At 39.8% G+C, this 26,071-nt stretch overlaps 1 protein-coding gene across 1 annotated transcript in view; it reads right to left on the bottom strand.

Moving 5' to 3' along the window:
* The window catches only part of MYPN (myopalladin), an 86,354-nt gene that overhangs the window by 28,699 nt on the left and 31,584 nt on the right, over window positions 1-26,071 (bottom strand). Inside the window, exons 5-10 of the mRNA XM_005699104.3 lie at window positions 23,610-23,724; window positions 22,311-22,382; window positions 14,217-14,358; window positions 12,352-12,375; window positions 9,321-9,437; window positions 8,188-8,557 (exon numbers count right to left, since the gene is read on the bottom strand). Coding sequence (XP_005699161.2) covers window positions 8,188-8,557; window positions 9,321-9,437; window positions 12,352-12,375; window positions 14,217-14,358; window positions 22,311-22,382; window positions 23,610-23,724 — 840 coding nt within the window. The remainder of the gene's footprint in view (window positions 1-8,187; window positions 8,558-9,320; window positions 9,438-12,351; window positions 12,376-14,216; window positions 14,359-22,310; window positions 22,383-23,609; window positions 23,725-26,071) is intronic.

A 26,071-nucleotide genomic window follows, 5' to 3' on the forward strand; every position in this document is an offset into this window, starting at 1 on the left:
AGTACAATAAAAATAATAAGTAAAACTCTATATATTTTTAAAAAGATTGACTCAGAAGGTTCTCCAAACCTTGATTTTAAAAAATCCTTGGAGTTTATGGCATTTTCCCTTCCCTTCATTGACATATCTGATACACAATATATGGAAAAGTAACTTCACAAAGTAAAGACCAATCTCTACTTTCATTAAAGTACTTTCTCCTGTCAAATGCTACATACTGTATGATCCTTTGTTAAACTATGAAAACTCTTGTCTTGGATTAAACTAAGAATTTAGAAGTACTAGCCCTACTTGGCAGAATAAGTTTCTTCCCCCCTTTTAGAAGTAAGTATTTAAGCTGAGAGAATAAAGTAAAGTAAATTAAACCTTTTCATTTTATATAGCAATCAAGAGAAGTAGAAATATCTTTCTTAGATATCCTTAGAAAAATATACACAATTAACATTATTTCTGCTGGTGTTAAACCTTCCCAATGGCATGAAAATATAAGACCTTTACAATTTTAGTGGATCTCATATTTGGCAGGTCCCATTCTGTGAATGCTATAGCATAAAGACAATGTTGTGTGACTTTTAGGACAGGTTTGTATTGTATTCTTGAGTACATTTTAATCTGATGATGATGCAGAAATATTTTCTTGTGGTTTGGAAGTAGAAAAAGTAGTATATGAAAACTAAGTGATCTTAGAAAGCTAGGGATGAAAAAAGGGGGCCAGGAAGTCACTTGATATTGATTGATTCTGATTTTCTTTTAGTTCCCATTGAATGAAAACCGAGAACTAGCTTTTAACTTTGTCAGACTTTAAATAGCATCTTGGCCCTTATAATTTAATGCAGTATATTGGAGGGTCACAAACCTTAAACATAATGATATATGAGATTCAGCATCAAATTGTTTTGATTATCTAAGATTCTGGAAGAATTCTGAGAATAATGTGTCTCTTTGATTGATAGGCCTCCCCGATGACTCAAATGATAAAGAATCTGCTGCAATGCAGGAGACCTGGGTTTGATCCCTGGGTCAGGAAGGTCCTCTGGAGAAGGCAATGACACCCCACTCCAGTACTCTTGCCTGGAAGATCCCATGGACGGAGGAGCCTGGTAGGCTGCAGTCCATGGGGTCGCGAAGAGTCGGACACGACTGAGCGACTTCACTTTCACTTTTCACTTTCATGCATTGGAGAAGGAAATGGCAACCCACTCCAGTGTTCTTGCCTGGAGAATCCCAGGGACGGGGGAGCCTGGTGAGCTGCCGTCTATGGGGTCGCACAGAGTTGGACACGACTGAAGCGACTTAGCAGCAGCAGCCAGTATTTTTGCCTGGAGAATCCCATGGACAGAGGAGCCTGGCGGGCTACAGTCCATGGTGTCATAAAGAGTTGGACATGACTTTTTTTCTCCAAATGTTACTAAGCTCTATCTTGTTTCAGAAGGGATTTAAAACACCTGTTTCAATTTGCTTATTCATTACAACAGGGCAAGGTGTCAATTCTAGTAGTCAACAAACTTTTATTGAATCTTCTGTATGTTTACTTTGCTAGGTGCTATAGGATATACAAATATGCCTCAGATAGTGTGAACTATTCAGGGCTTAAAAAAATCTTTCTATATATGCATGTAACACAAATAATGAGTGGTTATTTACAGATAACATATTTGTTGTTGTCATTCAACTTAGTTATAGAATTTACTATTTAATAATGATACACATTGCAGTGAAAGAAGAAAGGAAAAGTTAATTACAAAGTATACAAAACCCTGAACAACCTGTCTAATTCAAAATAACAGCCTATCGTAAAGTGCTATACGCTCAGCTGTTCACATCTTGTTGCTGTGAGGATTTCTGAAATCAGGGTTATACCCAAGCTTTCTTTCTGTAGATTATCAACTCTCTCGGGTTATCTGAAAATATCTTTTCTTTTGTCACAACTTAATTAAAGCTTAATGCTCAAGAATATGGCCTCTGCAGAAAGACTTAGATCCTAATCCTGGCTCTGCTACTGATTATGTGTGTGGTTCTGGGTGGTTTCTAGGTTTTTTCGACCCCGATTTCTTCATAAGTAAAAAAGGAGTAAATAATTTCTCTTCACATTGTTGTGAGAATTGGTAGATGAATCACCTAAATCAGTTGAGTGATCAACAAATTGTGGCTATTAAATTTTTCAGTTTCTGAACTACAGATACCAGTTTTAAGATTTGTAAGAATGAACATGGGTTTCAAAAATGTTAAGGTTGCATCTTATTGTGGTTCTGGAATATGAAAGAATTTCTTAGGGATCTTAAGCGGTTGAGATAAAATGTCAAGGCTTCATGGCAAGCACTGCGGAACAAACTTGGGCTATTGTATCAAGTACCTTTGAAAGCAGTTTTGGCGACAACAATTGGGGCGGTATGATCTGGAGCCAGCTCTCATTGGCTCTGGAGAGAAGATTGTGCACACCTCTTCCCAATCCCCAGTTCAATGATCTTTCTTTAGTAACTTGAAATCATCCCTGGTGGGAGAAAATTGGCAAGTGCTGCAAGTCAGGGCTTCCCTGCCTCTGTTGGTAATTGAAACATTTGCCAGGGCACCACTGATTAAGATAACTAATTCTGGGTAAATATGTCCCTGCAATCAGATTTAGCTGTGGTTTTGGCAGGGGTAATCATGCTGGCTGTGCAGAGAGCATAAAAGGCAAACAAACCTCACTAATTTAGGCACCACTGGCTAGAGAGTCAATTGGCCTGGGAAAGGATCCAGGCATAGTTTTTAAGTGTAGGTGAATTGTTTTTAAACTTCAGCGAGCTTCAGAATCCTCTGTTGGGCTTGTTAAAAAGATAGATTTCTGGGTCCCACCCCCAGGGCTTCTGGTTCAGTAGGTCCTAGTGGAATACTAGAGCCTGTATTTCTATCAGGCCCCAAGGGGACGCCAGTGCTTTGAATAGCAGGCCTCTAGGTGATTCTTACCTGCATCCAAGACTGAGAACCACTGCTCTAGAGAAACACTTGTCCGCAAAGCATACGTTTTCCCAGTACATTCTCATTTTGTTTCTGACATTTTATCTACTTTAAATGTTTATTCTTGTTTTTCTGGCCATGGAGGAATGTGTGTATAGGGCTGGGTGGGGTGACAAAGGGTTGTAAGTCAGGTTCACCAACTTTTACACTTGTAGTTTCCAACTGGCTGTACCTAAGAATAATCTGTGGAGAGATTATGATTCAGCTGGGGTGCAAGGCATAAATATTTTTCAGAAGCCCTACATTTTTTTTTTTAAATTTATTTGTTTTTGGTTGCACTGGGTCTTCTTTGCTGTGTGCAGCTTTCTAGCTGTGCAGCAGGGCTACTCTTTGTTGCAGTGTGCAAGCTTCTCGTTGGTGTTTCTCGTTGTGGAGCATGGCTCTAGTGTGCAGACATCAATAGTTGTGGCTTAGTTGCCTGCAGCATGTGGGATCTCCAGACCAGGGATCAAACACGTGTCCCCAACATTGCAGCAGATTCCTATCCTGTGCGCCAGGAAGTCCGAAGCCCTACATTTTTATTCTAGAGTGTAGCCAGGATGAAGAATCTCTTCTTTAGATAGCTTAATATTCAAGTTGAAATTTTCAAAGTCTAAATTATCTAGGTTTTGATGATAGTGTTTAAAAATGACAGCTTCCCTTTGCAGTTTTAAGATCTATAAGAATTCTATTTTCTATATGAATGGCAAATTGAAGAACAAGCAGAAAATGGTATCCTCAAGATTACTGAGTCAATATGTTTTAATGTAAAACCTAGAAGATTAACATCAATAAGGTTAAAACCAGTAAGAAAGTGTGTAAGCATGTGGATTCACAAAGGGAGTATGTGTATGAGAGAGAGAGAGGGAGGAAGAAAAAATGGAGGAAGGGGGGAGCATCCACGCGCATATTCTTGTCTCTAATACAAAAGTTAAGGAAGGCAAAACATATTAAAGAATTATATAGTGCTGAGGACTGGAGTTTTAGAGGGCGTCACTACATAACTTAGTAGAATTTTTATATTCATTGAAAATTTCATGTGGTAGCTACTGCTGGCTGGCTACTTAATTCTCCCCTTTGTGAAGGGATTGGTTTTACTCCTGGAGCCAACCTGTGCAGCCAAAGACTACACTTCCCAGCTTCCTTTATTGTTAGTATGCCATGTGACTAAGTTCTGGCCAGTGAAATATAAGCAGATGATTTGGAGTGAGTCCTTAGAAGACTCCTTTAAAAGACAGTAATATCACAACTTCTACCCATTTGTTCTTTCTGATGCTTGAAATGCAGACGTGATGACTAGACCACCATCATCCATCTTGGACCATGAGGGTTCTTGGAGAAGAAGCCAGTGCTAAAATGGCAGAGCAGAAGATAAAACACTGGCTTCTTAATGACTACAGAACCCTGATAACAGCCCCAGCAGCCCCTCTAATGCCTTTATTTCATAGGAAAATAAACCCTCATGTATTTAACTCACTGTTACTTTGGACTTTCTGCAACATGAAAGTAAATCTAATAGTAAGAGGAGGCTCTACAAAATGGCAAATGGATTGTCTGGGGTTACCTGTACCCACGACTTGTTTCTCTGAGAACTGCCTTCACACACAGTTGTGATTTGATCCATTTGACTCTTCTTCCCTGTAAACCTAAATCCTCTGCACCTGGCAAGGATGGGCTAATTGGTATTTGGAATGGAGCTGCTGAGAACGATGTAGTCAGCAGTGAAAAGAAAGTGAAAGTGAAAGTCCCTCTGGTCTTTGAGACCCCCTGGACTATAGAGTCCATGGAATTCTCTAGGCCAGAATACTGGAGTGGATAGCCTTTCCATTCTCCAGGGGATCTTCCCAACGTCCCAGGATTGAACCCAGGTTTCCTGCATTGCAGGCAGATTCTTTACCAGCTGAGCCACAAGGGAAGCCTAGTTAACAGTGGAACTTGACACAAATCGTGAAAGGACATGTCATTATGGGCCAGATATGAGTTGATGAGGCTTCCAAGAGAGAAGAGTGGAGAGGATATGCAAAGAGGAAGCAAGGGGGTGCTCTACGGAACATGAACAGCAGATAGAAGCCAGACTGACCATGTATGTGATCCTAGCTCCTAATGAGAGAGTCAGTTCCTAGGCAGGTGGATAAGAAGTCCAGGGTCCCTGAGGAGGAGAGAGAGGGATCTGGGGCTCTTGAGGAGGAGATAAGGGTCTGGAATTTTCAAGGAGGAAAAAAGGGCAAATGTCTTTTTTTTTCCTCTACATTCCTTAGTTTTAGTCTCATAAAATATTTGTTTCTTTAAGCCCAGAACTGATGATTACACAACAAAGGACTCAGTTTAAACTCTGTACTAAGAATTATATAACAACAATGTATCTTGTTTGAGGACAGTTTCTCCTTGAAAACCTTCTGACTAATCCTGTTATTTTAGAATGTTTATTATGGGAGTGGGTCTGGTAAGATCTTTCTATTGTTAGTTCTAATCCTGTCATCTTAAAAAGTAAATTGTGGGAGTGGGCCTAGTAAGATCTTTACAACTTTGAGACATTCTTTTGATTTACTATAGTAGCCAATTGAAAAAGTATATAACTCCTTTGCTAACACTAGCAAAGGTGGGCACTCTCCGTCTCCCTTCTGATGTCTATGTCAGAAGCTTTCTCTGTCCCTTTTTCACTTTAATAAAACTCTGCTACACGAAAGCTCTTGAGTGATCAAGCCTGGTCCCTGGTCCCAAAGCTAAATCTTCTTCGGAGATCACGAATCCGACATTGTTCACCGTAAGCTATCACTAGCTCCCTACTCTCCTTCTCTGTGCAGGGCCTGGCTGTGTTTTGTTTCCCATTCCTGCTTATATCCCTACAATAACCTCTTCCCTTCTTTTTACTTCAAGTAATTCCTGTTTCCTGTGACTGGCAGAACTTTGAGGGGACAGAAGTTTAATTTATATGCAGAGTACATCATGAGAAACACTGGGCTGGATGAAGCACAAGCTGGAATCAAGATTACAGGGAGAAATATCAATAACCTCAGATATGCAGATGACACCACCCTTATGGCAAAAAGTGAAGAACCACTAAAGAACGTCTTGATGAAAGTGAAAGAGGAGAGTACAAAAAGTTGGCTTAAAGCTCAACATTCAGAATACTAAGATCATGGCATCCAGTCCCATCAATTCATGGCAAATAGATGGGGAAACAGTGGAAACAGTGACAGACTATTTTGGGGGGCCCCCAAATCACTGCAGGTGGTGACTGCAGCCATAAAATTAAAAGACATTTGCTCCTTGGAAGAAAAGCTATGACCAACCTAGACAACCTATTAAAAAGCAGAGACATTACTTTGCCAACAAATGTCCGTCTAGTCAAAACTATGGTTTCTCCAGTAGTCACGTATGGATGTGAGAGTTGAACTATAAAGAAAGCTGAGAGCTGAAGAATTGATGTTTTTGAATTGTGGTGTTGGAGAAGACTCTTGAGAGTCCCTCGGACTGCAAGGAGATCCAACCATTCCATCCTAAAGGAAATCAATCCTGAATGTTCATTGGAGGGACTGAGGCTGAAGCTGAAACTCCAATACTTTGGCCACCTGATGGGAAGAACTGACTCATTTGAAAAGACCCTGATGCTGGGAAAGATTGAAGGTGGGAGGAGAAGGGGATGATAAGATGGTTGGATGGCATCACTGACTCAATGGACATGAGTTTGAGTAAATTCTGGGAGTTGGTGATGGACAGGGAGGCCTGGTATGCTACAGTCCATGGGGTCACAAAGAGTCAGACAAGACTGAGTGACTGAACTGAAGTATTTCTGGGTGTGACTTGTATGTTTCGTAACATTTAATTTTATGCCCAGAATTTGTGTGGTAGGGAGAAAAATATAAAACTAAGCAACATGAACTGCTTCCAGTGAGTACCTTGTGATCAGCACCAAGGAACACATGATGGGAGTCCTATTACCATAAATTTCACTGTTGATATTTAAAGGTCTATGTAGTTATCAATGTAATTTTTATCACTTTGATGTGTGGATCAAACAGAACGTAATAGTACTATCACGTTCAACATTTGCTTTACTATGGATGCACACTAAATATTGCAACAGGACGCTGATGGAAGCTCTGAAGAGGGTTTGGGCCACAGGTGCATCAAATTCAGAGGTGACTGAATTTTTATGACTTCTTTCATCCCCTTACATTTATATGAAGCCTACTGTGGTTACCACAGCATATCTAGCCATATCAAGGAACTATCTAAAAAACAGTTGATATCTTTTCTATAATGAGTATAAAAACTTAAGCTGAAGTAGAAATGGGAAATAGAGAGATGAAATTATAGGCTGTAAAGATTATTAGACCTAAGAAAGGGCTTTGTAAGAATGGTATAGAGGTGGGAGGAATGTTCAAGTGGGGCGGCACCTAGGATCTGTGTATACCTATGGCTGATTCATGTTGATGTACGGCAGAAACCAATACAAAAATTATAAAGCAATTATCCTTCAATTAAAAATAAATTAATTGAAAAAACAGACCAATAGACACAAAGATATTTATAAGAGCCCAGAAGTGGCAAATTTGGGTTTTAAAATCCAGACAGTTTTAGCACAGGGAACTATATTCAATATTTTGTAATAACCTACAAGAAAAAAGAATCTGAAAAGGAATACATATGTATAACTAAATCACTTTGCTGTACATCAGAAACTAGTACAACATTGTAAATCAACTATATCTGAATTTTTCTAAAAAAGGAAAAAATTCAGGTGCAAAAAATACTGAAGGAAGTGGAGGGACTTCCCTGACAGTACAGAGGTTAAGACTATGCTTCCACTTTAGGGGACACAGTTGGATCTTTGATTGGGGAATTAAGATTGTGCAAGCTGCTCAGTGTAGCCAAAAGGTAAAATGGCTCAAGAAGCTGAGTCAAAAAAGCTTTATTAAAACAGAAAAGTGCAGAAGTGCTTCACCTGAAAAAACTCAAAAAAATCTAGTATAGGACAAATATCTTTTTGAGCCAGTTTAGATGTAACATTTCTTGGAAGTAGAATATGAATAGTAAGGATGATAGTAATAGCACATTTACACTGATGTAAGGATATATGATCTGCAAAGCATTTAATGTGTGTTTTCTCATTTCATAATTCTCCTTTTCAGCTTCATCATTTTTAAGAAGGGCAGACTCAGAGAAGGTCACAGGCACTCTTGGTTATCCATTCTAATTTTTACTTACAGTTTGGGCTTGGCCAGAACTGGAGGGGGCTCTTTGACGGGTGAGGAAGGCTCAGAGATTTTTGCTGACTGTCCATTGAATCTCTCCTGGAAGGGATCTGGCCTGGTCTGGTGGGCGGTTACCATGCTACCCTCGGAGGATTCTTCGCTTCCTTTGTCATCTTCAGGCAGGTTGAAGTGCACACGGAGCCCGATCCTTGAGCTGGACCGGGGCTCATTGTGGTTCACCAGGACCCCTTCCAGTTTGGGTTTAGGGGGTTGTTCCACAGGAGGCTCTGGGTTGGGTGGGGATGTCTGTTGCTCAATAAGAGCCAGGTTGGTGGTGGAGTTGGCTGAGTGAAGAGACCCATTGTTTCTGAGATCTTCATTTCCTGAAAGGATGATAACAGGACCTGAGCCATTAGCCTTACTCAACAAGACTGAGAAAGGACTGTAAACCTGAGTTGGGGCAGGAATCCAACTTAGGTGAATGTGCTAATGAGAGATGCTTGTCAAAAACAGAAAACACAATCTGAGGCATTAAAGAATGGTAAGGCTACAGGGGGAAGAAACTCAAAAAAATCTAAGTAGCATTTTGGAAAGAATTTTAGAAGTCTATGTAAGACCAAGGAGATGTTTTCTTAGGGAATATAATAAATAACAGCAGGATAACTGAGATGGTGGAGATAAATGCGATAAGAAATTAGAAATTGAATTCTGTTCAGGAACACTTTCCTCAATAATTCAAAAACATTTGAGGAGAGCCACACTAGCTTCATATAAAAAGCAGTAAGAAAGGGTAAAGTATACTCTTCATACTCATATTCAATATCATAGTCTAAATCAGTGGTTTGGCACCAGGGACTGGTTTTGCGGAAGACAATTTTTCCATGGACTGGGGTTGGGAAGGTTGGTTTCAGGATGATTCATTCAAGTGCATTACATTTATTATGCCGCTGCCGATCTGACAGGAAGTGGAACTCAAACAGTAAAGTGAGATGGGGAGCAGCTGTAAATACAGCGGAAGCTTCACTTGCTCACCTGCCACTCGCCTCCTGCTGTGTGGCCTAGTTCCTGACAGGCCATGGACTGGTACTGACTTGGGGGTTAGGGAATCCCTGGTCTAGACGGTTACGGCATTGAAAGAATCCTTACCTCTCACATCTAGCTGTGCAATGCTCGACACTGTGCCATACTTATTGCTTGCAGTACATGTGAAGCACCCAGAGTCTTCTGCAAATACCTCAGCAATGACCAAAGTACAGATCTCCTCTAAAGCCAATAAAGCAGAGATGGTTACTGACTTTTTATGGAAACGGAATTATGGAATTTTCTGATATTAGATAGTGATTCTATAAAAGTCAATAGAAGAAGATGATTATATCGTTTGAAAATAATTAGTCCAATTGTTTGATTGAATTGACTGGTTAGCAGACCAAATGAGCCAAAGGATGTAAAATGAATAACTCCATGCAGACACTCAGCAAGAGAATTTAATAATAATATAATACAGATTATGGATTCATAATTATTATGTTTTTATGTCATCAGTCCAGAAAACAAAAGTAGAACCAAGAAACAATAAGCTTAAAATCACAAAAACAAAGGATTTAAAGCAAAAGGAGGCTATGGCTGATTCATGCTGATGTATAGCAGAAACCAACACAATATTATAAAGCAATTATCCTTCAATTAAAATTAAATAAATTTTTTTAAAAAGCAAAAGGAGTTCTGTGTGAACTAAAAGGATTGAAAAAAACAATTTTTAAACCCAGATCTCACTATTTCCATGGAGAACTATTTTCTTCTTTTTTTGTGACCTATTCTGTGGGGAACTTTTGTCATGAGGTAATTTTAAATGAAGGCCATAATTTAAAACTGGACAGTAAATATTTTGCTTAGCTACTAGTAATTAGTCGGTCGAGCAACTTAGAATTCTGGGTGAAAGAAAAGTGAAATGCACCTTTTTTTTTGTGATACTATGATAATTCTTTTAAGATTACTCCAATACAGAGCATGAACCCCCTTTGAGTAACTGCTGAAACGATTCCCAGATAGAATCATCTGATTACAGCCTTAAACTATTATAGTTAGGTGTTCCTTGGCAACTAATGAAGTGAGATATAAGATGGTAACATAAACCTCCAGTTATCACTCAGTAGAACTGACATTAAAAACAAAATTAACAAAAGCAAAGTTGTATTAGAAACTTGGCATCTCAGTGTTTCGTGATAACTGGATTGAATTAGCTGGACAACTTCTAGGAGAACCAGATAGGAAGCCATGGCAGACAGTGTTGAGTACCTGCTCAGTTAACTCTTCGTCTTCCTTACTCCTTATGAATAGAATCCTGGCTTTGTCTACCCTCACTGAAGTGACCATAGGCTTCAAGGCAGACTGGCATCTCAGCCTTGGTTGGTGAATCGTGATTGGTCATGCTAACCAGTCATGCTAACTCTGTGCTTGCTTAGGTGGTGGCATGTGACGCACAATTTTGATCAATAAGATATTAGGGGAAGTCTCCTGGGGAGTTTCTGGGAAAGTTTTCTTTGCTCTTTAAAAGGAATAACAGAGAGCAGTATTCCCTATTTTTGCCTCTGGACATTTTCATCTGCATGTAATACCCAGAACTGTGGCTGCTGTTTTGGGTATATTAGTAGAACCAGCTTAAGAGGATACTCTGAAAGTGACAGAATGAGGGGAGGAAAAAAGCTTGGTCCTCGATGATCTGAGATGCAAAATTAAGCAGTCTCAAGACTGCCATTTCTTAGGGCATTTTGCAGTGTGACAAGATAGATTTTTCTTGTTGCTTAAGCCACGTTTGGTTAGGTTTTCTTTGCTTGCTGCCCAAAGAATCTTAAATGATGGAGAGGCGAAGTTTGGTTTTTGGTACCTCTCTGTCCTTTTTCTGAGGCTTATGCTTCCTTCTCTCTGTTCCCCTTCCCAAACATTTGCTCTCTCAGCTTTCAGGAACCTGCATTCAGAAAATGATCTGATAAATTTATTCAGACTACACTATACCTGCCTGATAAAATATTCTGTCTCCAAAGGGTATTTGTATTATACAAGGTGGAAGGAAGAACTCTCTGGACATGAAATTTTAGATTGTGGAGCTTGAGCTTAGTTTTGGGCATGGACCTCTTTAGGGTAACTCTGAAATTATTTTGTGTATGAGACTACCTAGTGAAAAAGCTTGTTCTGGTTGAAAGTATCAAAAGACTGAAATATTTTCAAGGGGAAAAATGCTTCTCCACTGCAAACAATGCTTAGCGTAAGACCACTGTGGTCTTTACTATATCCCCAAGGGCCTACTTACTGCATAATCCAAGGTTATGCAACATGGATTATTGTTGTTCAGTTGCTAAGTCATGTCTGATTCTTTGCGACCCCGTGGACTGCAGCATACCAGGCTCCCTTGTCCTTCACTGTCTCCCGGAGTTTGCTCAGATTCGTGTCCGTTGAGTTGGTGATTCTATCTAACCATCTCATGCTCTGCCACCCCCTTCTGTTCAGTGTCTGTATTAGGAACGCTTTCCCATTCAGTTTTTGGGAGAAAGAATTATAATAATGAAATTCCAAGCCATGATTCTTACCCATGGACACAAATACAATCTTATTTTTCAGGGTGATCACAGAGAGGACATTCAGATGTTTACGCTGTGGTTTGCGAATGACTTGTATTTTCTAGAGGTAAGAGCTTCTGTGTCATCTTAATATCCTCCCAACCTAATCTAATAACACCACTAACATTGTATTGATTCTGAGTTGATTCTGTGAATTTCAAAATCTGATGCGTAACTTTTGAGTAACATAGGCTGTAGAACTGGAATTGATCTAGTATCATGGAAATTGCTCAGCCCAGGTGAAGGAAATCATAAGTAGGAAAATATTCCTAAGAATATTCCTAAGAGGGAATATTCCTAAGAGGGAATATTCCTAAGAGGGAATATTCCTAAGAAGAAACATTCCTCAACAACCCAGAACTAACTGTATTCACAATAGGTATTGAATATATATTTCAGATTTGTACATGCTCCTCGTTTCCTTCTCCTTCAGTAGTAGCCAGAGTCGGCTTCGATCTTCTTTCTAAAACTTTTTTTTCTTGACACCAATATAACTGCAATATGTTTTATTACATATTTCAAATCACTGATCACATGAAAATGAAAGTTGAAATGATCTTTACCTGGCTCTGCCATGGATCGAGGTTCTAAAAGGAAAAAAAATTAAAACATTATGAGCATTCATTTTACTGAGAGGTGATATTTTCATCAGAAGCTTCCCACTGAATTTCACAATTTTTTTCTGCATACTCATGAGCAATTTGACTAAGCTAATCTGTAAATGTTAAGTAAAATGACCTAAGTACCAACGACCTTAATGGGGACAGGATATTTATCATAGAAGAACAGCAAGAGAGAACTGCTGCTACTTAAATGATGTGGCTGCATCTTGGGACATACCTGGGTTCCACTTGAGACATGCAAACCTTAGGTTGGGAAAACTTCCTGAATTAGCTGGTATTCAGGATGATTTATTTTTATTGTTTTCATTCAGCCTGACCTGAAAAATTTTGTGAAGACTGAGAGATCATTCTTGGCTTTGGGCTATCACATCTTGATATAATGTAGAATATACCTCCTGCCCTAAGGTTTCTAATATTAAGAGCCTCAGGATAGATGACAGGTTCCTCAAGAGCAGTTTTTATTTTAAAATTCTTTGGCATTTCTGAAAGTGCCTGATTGGTACTTAAAACAGGTGCTCAACTAATGTTTATGGAATTGCAGTCACGCAGAACAGTCTTTAACACTGATAAAACTAGTGAGGGTTTTTCTTTTTTTTCTCAGCTTAAATGGTATTCAGAATATTCTTGTTGCTGCTGCTGCTGCTTGTTAAACCTGATAGTAATTTGATTCATATATCTAATCTATTTTGTGATAGACAGGAAAAAAATGAACAAATTTCAGCATATTTATGACTGAAATGTGTCAAGCTGAAAGCACTGCATGACAAGAAAAGAAGAATTAACCACTTGGATACACACACACATATATGTTTATTACAATAAAAAATAAAACCCAAATAAATAATGAACAAATGATATGAATAGGTATTAAAAAAATAAATTTAAAGACCTAATAAATATGAAAAAGAAGTTCCATCCCACATCTAATTAGTGAAATGCAGATTAAAACAGGTGTTCTCATTTTGGACCTATAAAATTAGTGAAGATTAAAAAATATTTAATGTCCATTGTTAGTGAAGGTATTAAGACAAAGGGATTTCCCATGTATTTCTGGTTGTAGTAGAATATAACTGGAACAGCATGTGTCCCAGTTCGGCTGGGACAGATATCTGGTTTATTCTTGCAATTTCTGAATAATGATTAAGAGTACCTTCTTTTACTCTCCAAAACTGGGTGATCAATTATATGATCATTGTAAATTCAGTTCAACCTTTTTGGAGGGCACTATGGCAATTTATATTAAAAGCTTAAAAGTTGTCAACTTACAATAACAATTCTGCTCAAATTTATTCATAGATATTCTCTGTTAACATGCTTTGAGATATAGTTTATAATAGTAAAAATTTTTGGACATTCTACATTTTCAACAATAGGTGATTAAGTAAATATGAAATTGAATTGATTTATTTTTAAAGGTAAAAAAGATCTGTATTAATATGGAAAGATATTCATGAAATATTGAGGGAAAATCAATTTACAAAAAATCATTGATTTTTACTTAAAAAACATGCATGTTCAAGAGGGAGGGGACATATATCTGGACTTATGTCTGGTTCATGTCGATGTTTGACAGAAAAGAACACAATTCTGTAAGCAATTTTTCTTCAATTAAAAAAAAAATACATGGAAAAAGTTTTGGAGAATGTACACCAAAATATTAACAGGGCTTAGTTTGATGGATTATGATTATAAGTGATTTTTATTTTATTTTTATTACATTTTAATTCACTGTTAAGTTATAAAAATAATGTAAACAATAAATTTCTAAAAATTATTTAAAAAATAATTTAAAAGCATTGACTTACTTTTCTGTAAAATTCTAAAATCTGGAGAATCTTCTATCAAGGTCCCTTCTCTATACCACTCAACTTTAGGAGATGGGGCTCCTTTTACTCTGCATTCAAAGACAACTAGCTGACCCTCAGAGGCTGATAAATTTTGTAACATCTGTAATGAGAAGAATATTGTTAGAACCAAAAAGTATCTATTTTTGGAATCTACTTCCAACCTAGATGGCATATTAAAAAGCAGAGACATTACTTTGCCAACAAAGGTCCGTCTAGTCAAGGCTATGGTTTTTCCAGTGGTCATGTATGGATGTGAGAGTTGGACTGTGAAGAAAGCTGAGCGCCGAAGAATTGATGCGTTTGAACTGTGGTGTTGGAGAATACTCTTGAGAGTCCCTTGGACTGCAAGGAGATCCAACCAGTCCATTCTGAAGGAGATCAGCCCTGGGATTTCTTTGGAAGGAATGATGCTAAAGCTGAAACCCCAGTACTTTGGCCACCTCATGAGAAGAGTTGTCTCATTGGAAAAGACTCTGCTGCTGGGAGGGATTGAGGGCAGGAGGAGAAGGGGACGACAGAGGATGAGATGGCTGGATGGCATCACCAACTCGATGGACGTGTTTGAGTGAATTCCAGGAGTTGGTGATGGATAGGGAGGCCTGGTGTGCTGCAGTTCATGGGTTCACAAAGAGTTGGACACGACTGAGCGACTGAACTGAACTTAACTTCCAGTGCTGAGTTTTCCGAAAAGGCACTATTGCTTCTGTGTTTGGGTTTTCTCCAAATCTTGTACATTTCCAGCAGCTTCAATTCGGTGGATATACATCAAATCTATTTTTAAAGACATACTCATCTGTGCCCATAGGATACGTTTTCCTCACTGTCTTCTTCCTTCTCTGTTGTAGAGCCAGACAAATACTAGGCAAAATGTTCTGAGGGTTTGCAAAAATACTAATTCTCAGTACAGTCATTCTGCTTCCTTTGAGAAAATGCCCAAGTAGAGTTTGGTTTTCAGAAATAATAACAATTTTAAAAATTGCATAAACTTATATTGAGTATAAACTAGGTGTATTCGTTATGAAAGTAATGTATTTTGGGGGGCTTCCCTGGTGACTCAGTGGTAAAAGAATCTGCCTGGCAGTGCAGAAGGCCTGGGTTTCAATTCCCGGTCTGGGACGATCCCACATGCTGCAGAGCAACTAAGCCCGAGCGCCACAACTATTGAGCCTGTTCTCTACAGCCCGGGAGCCACAACTATTGAGCCCACATGCTGCAACTACTGGAGCCCCAGTGTTCTAGAGTCTGTGCTCCGAAACAGGAGAAGCCACTACGATAAGAAGCCCCTGCGCCACAACTAGAGAGTAGCCCTCACTTGCCATAGTTGGAGAGAAGCCTGAACAGCAATAAAGATGCAGGGCAGCCAAAAAATAAATAAATAAAAACTTTTTTAAAAAGAAAGTAATGTATTTTTTCACCTAAGAATGTTCCGTGAGGTGGGAAATCTATATTCTTGGCTTGCTTGTCAACTTTCTGTAGTCCTGGAAATTGATGTTTGTTCCACTATTTTGTTTTCTGTATGTGTTCTTTACAGTATAGCCTCAGAGTCTGTTGAGGCATATATAGAATGGCAATCTCTATATAATCATAATTGCCTGTGAAGTTTTGGGTCATGGTAAAATATGTCAGAATTTTGTGAAGGCATCATTAAATGCTCTTCCAAACTTCCACCAAAAAAAAAGTTTACTAAAATCACTTTCAACTGTAAAATATCAGTTTATTCTGTAATAGAATAAACTCTATGGGAGAATAGAACTCACATTTTCCTTTCATAACTTGTCTTTCACTCATCGTGATTTGTGAGCTTAAATTCACACATTCATTTGTGTTATTCGTACTTCATTTGATTGTGAAAAGCTCTGTTGGCATGTGTGTGGGCACATTTTTACCATAGGCTGAAAGATTACAAACATGGGAAAGGTTATGATTATCTTCCTCTACAAGCTCTATTAGCAATAAATAATTCGGGCTTTCCTATTATTACAATTTTGGGGTCTGCATTTAGGTATTGGCTCTTGCCTCAGAAGGTGGTGGGAGACTTGGATTTGATCCTTGGGTCAGGAAGATCCCCTGGAGTAGGAAATGGCAACCCACCCCAGTATTCTTGCCTGGAGAATCCCATGGACAGAGAAGCCTGGTGGGCTGCGGTACCTGGGATTGCCAAGGGTTGGACACTTTCACTTTACACTGGGCAACTTTCACTTTACGTTTGACTTTGGAGAAGGATGGACCAGAGTTTTTTTCGCTTTTGTCATTCACTCTGATAAATGTTTTATGATTGTTTACAGCTCTTGTCTTAACAATATGTGGTATTTTGTGCATGGACCCATCATATTTACATCTGTCTAAGGAATAACAGGGTGAGGAGAACCACATGGCTTTAGCTACCATTGGAGATTTTTACCTGAGAAGGGTGTGTGAGTTGATATTGTGACTGCCAGGGGGCGCCACAGACAAGAGTTAGTGGGTTTGAGGTTCTTTCTTTTTTTTTTTTTTTTTTTTGCATTCCCAAATTTGTTTGCTGAAGGAGTTCAGGATGGAATTTGCAGAGTGGTTTCTGAAGTAATGAGGAACTATTTGATTAAAAACCTGGTTTTTCCTTGTCTACTCACAAACAGTGGCTTCTAGTGACAAGAATATTACCAATAAGTAGGGAACATCAATGAGTTTTGGATGCTCCTGGCAAGCTGGTGAATAAGCCCTTCACTTTGATATCTGAGCCAATTCTGTGCAAAAATGATAGTTTGGGATCCTATCGAAAACTTTAATGGCAATCAGACATCTCCCTGGGATTCATACATAATGAAGTCTCTTTTTCTTGAGGCAAAATAAAAAAAAAAAAAAAAAGTAGCAGCTGCAGAAGGGATTGAATTAAAAAAGCATGGCACATTTAAAGAATGAATGTGAGTGGGATGAGGTCAATCTCTTCATTCTGACCTGACCTGCAGTTCAGATATATGAACCGGGTCTCAGTCTGGCAGTGCTGTGTATATGTGCTGTCGGCTCAGTCATGTCAGACTCTGTGATGCTATGGCTCTTCTGTCCATGGGATTCTCCAGGCAAGAGTACTGGAGTGGGTTGCCATTTCCTGCTCCAGGGGATCTTCCTGACCCAGGGACTCAACTTTTCTTTCTTATGTCTCCTAAACTGGCAGGAGGGTTCTTTACCACTAGGGCCACCTGGGAAGTCCCAGTCCCGCTTGCAGAAGGACCTCCGGGAGAGAATATGTTACTCATAGTTGCGACCACTGTTAGCTTGTTGTAAGTACTCACTTGACATTGAAAGCCAAGACCTGTGTTCTATTGGAGACAATAGCCAAGACACTTGAATTACTACAGTTATAGAATATGCCTGTTAAGTGTCTGTGACATGGGATGGAAGCTTGTTCCAGCATGACACACCATCAATACTCAGTAAAGGAGTTGCCATGGGTCATCTTATAAGCCACTTAGAAAAGGTTGTTGAAGGTCATGCTTTGAAGGACAATGATAGTTGTTATTGCTGAAAGCTGTGCTTTTCTACAAAAGTCTCATGACAAAAAATTGGCTCACATCACTGTCCAAATCAGTTACGCCATTTGAACGTTTTGTGAGTGGGGCCATGTTCAACACAGCAGCAGGTCTTAGGCTGTTACTACTGGCACATTGTATGAGACTTGATCATATTTACCTTGACTTCGCTGAAGATGAATAAGACATGAAACATTTCCCAACAAGCAAAGATTAAGTTAGTCTTAACGAGGAACTGCAGATTTGAATTAAAGTCCCTATAATGAAAGGTCTACAACCTGCTGAGGTAAACAGTATCCAAAGTGCAAATCCGTCCTGTGTGTCATCACTGTACTGATCGTCCAGGAAGACATTCTTTGTGGGGTAATTGACAACACAGCCTTAAGAAGCATGCCTTCCACAGCCATTTGCTATTGGATTTTTTTTTTTTCTCTGTTCCTCCTAAAGACACTCTGAAGCCACAAAGTGATGAAAGCAGCAACTCCTTCTTAGCCGAAATGGAAGTGATTCACCACAGAATAAATATTATTGGGTGCCTGCTTTGTACCAAGTGCTGTGTGCAGGTGCTGTCAATGTGACTTGAAAGGACACAGTTCCTGCTCAGTAGATCCATACCCACAGATATAATGCAGGGACATCCTTGAGAAAAGGCATCTCCCTTACTGGTTGAAAAGATATCAGCTACAAGGTTCATATTGTCACTTTATTCTCTTTTTTAAATCTAGTGGCTGTTTTTGCACTTTGGGAGATGCTGGAAATGAATGCTGTAGTGCCTTAGGCTGGAGTTGGATCAGAGCAGTTTTTATTGATAAAGAACCCTTTTTGCTCCAAGATAGTCACGAGTGTCCAGTGCAACAATTGAGCCAGAGAAGTCTCTGGAATTGTCAGGTTGGGGAGAGGGGCCCATATAATCTTCAGGAATCTAGAGCCAACCACCAGCCCAGTTATTTCAGGGCTTCCTGCCTCTGCTATTATATAATGAAGTGCCGTTCTTCAAATTTTCACTTCCCCTGCCCCCTTGCACTCTTCAAATTACTGCTGAAGCAGCTGGACCCAGTGCTGCGGCAGCCTTGAAAGCCCGCCCGAGCAGCTGCTGTTGGAGTGGGCGCAGTGATGGGAGTAAGATTCCAATTTGATCATCTACCTCCCTTCATGCTCGAGGGAAACAGAGGGAAAGTGTTTTTGATACAGTACAGAGGATAGAGGATAGTCTATCTCGTAAAGTATTTAAAAATATAGCCATCCTTCAGAAGAGTTTATTTACGAAACAGAAACAGACTCACAGACTTGGAGAAAGAATTTTATGGTTACCGGGGGAAAGAATGACGGAAAGGGATAGTTTGGGATTGACCTGTACATACTGCTGTATTTAAAATGGGTAACCAACAAGGACCTATTGTATAGCACAGGGACCTCTACTCAGTGTTATGTGACAGCCTGGATGGGAGGGGACTTTGGGGAAGAATGGATACATGTATATATATGGCTGAGTCCCTTTGCTGTCCACCTGAAACTATGACAACTTTGCTAATCAGCTATGAAAAGTGAAAGTCACTCAGTCGTGGACTCCAGGCCAGAATACTGGAGTGGGTAGCCTTTCCCTTCTCCAAGGGATCTTCCCAATCCGGGGATCGAACCCAGGTCTTCCACATTGCAGGCAGATTCTTTACCAACTGAGCTACAAGGGAAGCCCATACTATATTGAGCTATACTCCAATATAAAATAAAAAGGTTAAAAAAAAGTTATCCTCTATAAGTAGAGCAATGAACTAGCATATGGGACCCCATACTTCTTTCAAATTCTACCACTGTTTTGCTGGGCATCCTCCTTTTCATTTTAACCTTCTCTAAACAGAAGATAATGCCAGTACTTCCCCCATCATCAAAGGAGGTAGAAGGGGTTAAATAAAACTTTGTCCTCAAATTGCTTGCCATTCCCTTCTTCAGGGGACCTTCCCAACCCACAGATTGAACCCAGGTCTTCTGAATTGCAGGCAGATGCTCTACTGTTTGAGCCACCAGGGAAGCCCCTTTAAAAAATGGCTTCATGACATTATTGGCAGAGAAATGCTTTGTTAGGCAGTATAGAAGTGAATCATAGGGACTGGAATGCCAGAAGTCCCTAAAGAAGTAAATAGAACAAGGAAAAACCCAAGCAAACATATGCCAATGATCGGTTATCACGGCTCACGCCACGTGGTTACCATCATCAGTGGCTCTGATTCAGAAATTTTCTAATGACACTGGCAGTGACGATGACCTCAATTCTGCCCTCGCTCATGGAAACTAACGCAAGCACACTGTTGCTGATAAGTCCCTCTGGAATCTGAGCCACAGGCTACGCTAGAGCCCTGCATCTGAACAGCCCTGATCCCATTTATGGAGACAAAACCACACTTTCCGAGGGCTGAGAAAGCCTCACCGAAGTTTGAGTCTCTGTGTTAGACATTGCTTTCCCACCACGGAGCTAACATTTTTGGAGATTTATCTGATAAACAGCATACACTGATGACTAATTCACTTTCTCATTTTTATTTATCAAAGGCATATATATCATCTGCAAATCAGAGCATCCAATTAGAGGGAGGTAATCAGTCACCACGCAAAAACAGCTAACTTGTGACTAACCTGTCCATGAAAATTAAATGTCAAGAATAGTTTTTAAAGTCTTATTAGGCTTTTGGGAATAATAAAGATAGTTCTGGACCTATTATAATCATGGTGGACTCCTATCTAGATATTAGAGATAGGCTTTAAGGTGCTTGGGAGAGATAGAAAAGTAAACCTTCTTATTATTGTGCTAAATGTTGTATCAGAGATATGTACCAGGTGATATAGATGCAGAGAAGTCAGCAACCCCAAAGGATCAGAAAGTGTGGAGGGAGGTAAGGACACCTCTCTGCTGTCTGGTTGGGCAGATGGTAGTGAGGAGAAGAGTGGGAGGAGACTTCAGTTTGGGACGGAATAAATTATTCTGTGATTTTGTTACCTTTGAAGAATCAGCACTACCTGAGAAAGGTAGTGTTATGACAAATCGCCACGACAGAGTGTTCAGATTTCTCAGCATTTAAAGCTTTGTTTCCAGGCTAGGTGACTTAGCAGTGAACTAAGACAAATAGAGGTAGCTCTGTTAGGTACATCACACACACACACACACACACACACACACTTAAAACTCTTCATTAAAGTCTGGTAGTCACCAAATCAGAACACATTGCTTTCCTACTGCTAGTCTTTGAAAAGAGCAAAACTTAAATTCTGAAAGCAGGTTACAGGAAACATCTGAAAAATCGAGATGCATCTTGTTTCACATAAGAATGTTTGCCCACCTGATACAGTCATGGATAAACATGTCTCACTCAGACTCTGCTTAATTTTGGAAAACCATCCTGGATGAGCTAATATGGTAGAACTTGCCTTAAAACTGATGTTTCTGTGGAAATTGTGAATTTAGCTCCTCCTTTAGGATCAGTACTTATTGGGAAAGACACCTTTTTTTTGGACACTTTTCTCTAATCCATGATTTCTCAACCCCAGGATTAACTGGCATTTTGGGTTGGATAATTCTTTGTTGCAGAAGGCTGTCATCTTGTGTATTACAGGATGTTTAGCAGTATCTCTGGATGCCAACTCCTGTTGTGAAAATCAAAAAGTGTCTCCAGACATTGTCAAATGTCCTTTGAGGAGCAAAATTAACTCTGATCGAAAACTATTGCTCTAAAACATACTTCTGAGAGGATAAGATCTCTCTGGGTTTAAGTTTGGTATTCATATAAAGAACAAATTATAAATCCAGGCATAAACTTCATTCATGTCGTCTTCATGATACCAAAACAAATTCAGTGTGACTCAGTTTTTCACCTTTGAATTTTTTGTCCTGGGCAACATATAAACAAAGTATGTTATATAAAAGAACAACAGACAGAAATGAGAGAACTTGTTTCTAGTCCTGATTCTACCAAGTTCTGTAACATTGGCTACATTGTTTAATCTCTCTGCCTACCATTGTTTTTTTTTGTTTTGTTTTTTCATTTGTAAAGAAAGTTCCTGAGTAAAATTTCCAGTTCTAAAGACAAAGATTATGAGACTCAGAATTTGATGCCGCTACAATAGTTGAGTTGACACTATGGATTAGAAAAAGAAAGCTCTTTGTCTTTGAGTGACAAAGTCTATATTAAGCCTTCTGAGAGCATGTAACTGCATCTCCCTGAGCACCAAAGACATCCAGAGAACACTGTGGAGTGCTTAGAAACCTTTTCACCTGACCCGTAGATGTGGCTACCGTGTTTAAAGCAGTAGGATGGCCATAGAGATCAGCATGGCGAATGGGGATGGGGGCGACCTTTCCCTTATTACACAAACTGTTATTAGACATCTGCGACTTCAGGAGGCATGGTAACAGCTACCACAAAAACCCAAACCCTGTAGTGTATTTATAAGAGAACAAAATCCTGAGATAAAATCAGTGAATCTTGGATCCTGCAACTTTGTTTGGGTATTGTGGTGTGTTTAAAGCCATGGCAGAAAGAAGTAACATTTTGATTACCTTTGTAAACACAGGAGCTGCAATGATAGGTTTTCCATCCAATCCTTGCAGATAGTTTGTAGGGCTCTGACACTGTTAGAAGGGAACCAAGAATAGATTCATCATTACTAGAATTATCAGGTAGGTAGGTAGATAGATGATAGATACGTATAACAAGCTAAAGAATTTGGTGTATGAAATTAATCTAAAACCAAAGACATTTTCTATGTCATGATTCACAGACATCAAATTTTATGCTGAACTGATTGTATTACTATTTCTTCCTACATCACGGTGGCTATAAATACATGCCACCCGTCACCAGCCCCTTACAAACAGAGCTAAGTAATGAACCTTAACCCCTTGTAGAGGTTCCATAGCCTCTTGAGGCTTCACAGATCACAGTTTGAAAACTACTGGATTAGAACTAAAATATGACCCCTCTGCATTAAATGGGTCAGATAAGTATGCTGAAGAAAATTTTAAAAAAACTTTTAAGGTTTTAGGTCTTTATATACATCAATGTTTACATTTAAATATACAACAACACATTACAAGTATGTTTATATTAATATGACTTCATATTTTAATGTATATGCATTGCTGTTCAATCACTAAGTTGTGTCTGACTCTTTGTGACTCCATGGACTGCAACACACCAGGCTTCCCTGTCCTTCACTAACTCCTGGAGTTTGGAAAGATATGCATATAGACATGCAAAGAAAATGCCTGAAACTATCTGATAGAAAGTATTAATAGGCAGTACCTCTGAAGAGTGGGGGCAGAGAAGTAGAACATTGATTAAGTTTTTGCTTGGTATACTTTTTGTATTTTTTAAATGTTTTTACAATAAGTGTGTACTATCATCATCATCATAATCAGCCTGAAGAGTGAGAGACTTTAAGATTTTCTGAAAGTTATTTTAATGGTTACTGTATCTTAGAAAGTAGAATTTTTTATTTTTTAATAGCTCCATGCACTGAGGTTCATGAGAGTCCTGGGCCAGTGGGAGAGCTGGCAGCTCTTGTATATGTAATCCATGCCCTTCATAAAGCTGGGATATCAGAGACTAATTTGTTGAGTTTCTTTTCCTATGAAACTTGCCTATGAAGTTACAGAATCTGTTCCCAAAGCCAGGGGAACTACTGATACCATCTGCCGGCAGTACAAAGTGATTATCATGACTATAGCAGTGTGTTGCCCAAGGGCATGATGAAGTTGCACCAGAGGAGAATACGATCGTGCCACACAAGAGGGCCATGATCATAGTGCCTGCTTGTCACAGTTCATGGCACTTGTGCTTCACTTAGATTCTTGTACCTGCTGGATGGTTGACACCCTGGGCTGGGCCACCGCACGCTGGGTTTGGGGTACTGCTGAAGGAATGGCTGCAGAAGTAGTGGGAGGCGATGACACCTCATTTGGCTTCTGGATTCTGAGAAATGATTGAAATACAGATTATAAAACAGACCTATCATTCTTGTGAAAATTCTTTCAGCAAAGCTTTCAGCACTGCTTACAAAACTTTTTGTTCAGCAATATCGCACAAACATTTATTGAGGGCTTCTTTGCTGTACACTTTGTTAGGCAATGTAAACAGGAAGATGATAAGACGCCAGTTCTGTCCTTGAGTTCACTGCCCTTCGCAGAGCTGGGGACTCAATCATATTCACAGCTGAGATTCAAGACAAGTGCTACGCCAGTGCATGTGCAAAAAATTTTTTGAGGTTTGTTTTGGTGTTGCCCTCTGTGTTTTTCCTTCCCCCTTCCATTCCAAGGAGGAGGCCAGGCTTCGTAAATTTTTGCTCCTGGGATTTTGATGTGGCAAACAGCAGAAATAGCCCAAGACAATGAGCTCTTCATGTTTACACAAATTAAAGAGATTGTTTGAAGGGCCGGGGAGCCAGGAAGTATTCTTGAGAAGTCTGCAGAGGGAGATTATTTCAGTTTTGTTGTGGGAAAGAAAGAGGTCTGGTATCTTGCCAGAGAACCTAACAAAAGAGAGAACCTGAGTCCAGACAGAATGGCAATCCTTTGACTAAAGCCTCTCAGTCTTGCTAACCATATCAGTCCCTAGGCATGTCAGGAAGAAACAAAGAGCTAAATAGGACTTCCCTGGTGGCTCAGATGGTAAAGCGTTTGCCTACAACGTGGGAGACCCAGGTTCAATCCCTGGGTCAGGGAATATCTCCTGGAGGAGGAAATGGCAACCCACTCCAGTAGTATTTTTGGGCTTCCCTGGTGGCTCAGAGGTTAAAGCATCTGCCTGCAATGTGGGAGACCTGGGTTCGATCCCTGGGTCAGGAAGATCCCCTGGAGAAGGAAATGGCAACCCACTCCAGTATTTTTGCCTGGATAATCCCATGGACGGAGGAGCCTGGAGAGCTACAGTCCACGGGGTCGCAAAGAGTTGGGCACGACTGAGCAACTTCACTTCACGTTCACTTTGAGATCTGGCAATGGGCCTCTCACCCTAATCTGTGGGGGTAGATGACCAATGTCAGGATAGGCTCCTCTTTTGTCTGTATGTTACCTCTCTTTGCCTTAGCTTCCGCATGTATAAAATGAGGAAATAATAATTCTTACCTCATAGGGTGTTTCTGAGGGTAAAATAAGGTAATTCATGTAAGATGCTTAGTGTCTGTGTTAGTTGTTCAGTCATGTCCGACCCTTTGCGACCCCATGGACTGTATAGCCTGCCAGACTCCTCTGTCTATGGGATTTCCCAGGCAAGAACACTAGAGTGGGTTGCTGTTCCCTTCTCCATGGTATCTTCCCGACCCAGGGATGGAACTTGGGTCTCCTGCATTGCAGGCAGATTCTTTACTGTCTGAGTTACCAGAGAAGATGCTTAGAGCGATGTTTAATACCACACTGTATATCTACATCTATGTCTGTGTCTATATCTGTCTATATCTCAGGAATCTCTGCTCAGCTTTGGAGGCAAAGTGAAAACGCAAGTCGCTCAGTCATGTCCAATTCTATAGTGACCCGGTAGACTATACAGTCCATGGAATTCCCCAGGCCAGAATACCGGAGTGGGTAGCCTTTCCCTTCTCCAGGGGATCTTCCCAACCCAGGGATCGGATTCAGGTCTCCTACATTACAGGTGGATTCTTTACCAGCTGAGCCACAAGGGAAGCCTTGGAGGCAAGAGGGACGCCCAATAATGACTGAGTATTTTCCGAGAGCCAAGTAGAGTGGGGTCTCAGAAGCAGAATCATTTGATGATGTAGAGGCTATTGGTATTCCTGAAGCATCCATTTTCTTCTTCTACAAAAACAGAATCCCTGATTTCTTTCCATGGCTACTCCAAAAAAGGATTGCATTTCCCAACCCTCCTTGACACTAACTATGGCCACATGGCTACTTCCTGGTCATGGGATATGAAGGATAGTGCTGTATGTAATTTAAGAGAGATGACCTTAAAAGGGGGGTTGGGTATATCCTTTATTCCTTTCAATCTTAGACTGAAAAGATGAGGCCGCATCTTGGAAAGAGGCAGACAGCTGGAAGCAGACTGGAGACCAGTGCAAGCTGGAGCTGTTTTACCAGCCAAATTCATATTTTTTATGTAAAGGAGAAAAATATTTGTCTTATTTAAGTTACTGTTATTTGGGGTCTCTATTTACACCCAACTGGAGCTAAATGCTAACTACCACAAGTAGATTTAAAGAAAATGAACAAATGAGATATTTCTTATTTGAGTTTGTATGTCAAATTCATACCCATTAGGCTTGTAGCCATGTTATGAGAGCCTTGAGGAAGGAGTGATGTGCAGT

This window comes from Capra hircus, chromosome 28, assembly GCF_001704415.2.
Source record: "Capra hircus breed San Clemente chromosome 28, ASM170441v1, whole genome shotgun sequence".
NCBI classification, from domain to species: Eukaryota; Metazoa; Chordata; class Mammalia; order Artiodactyla; family Bovidae; genus Capra; species Capra hircus.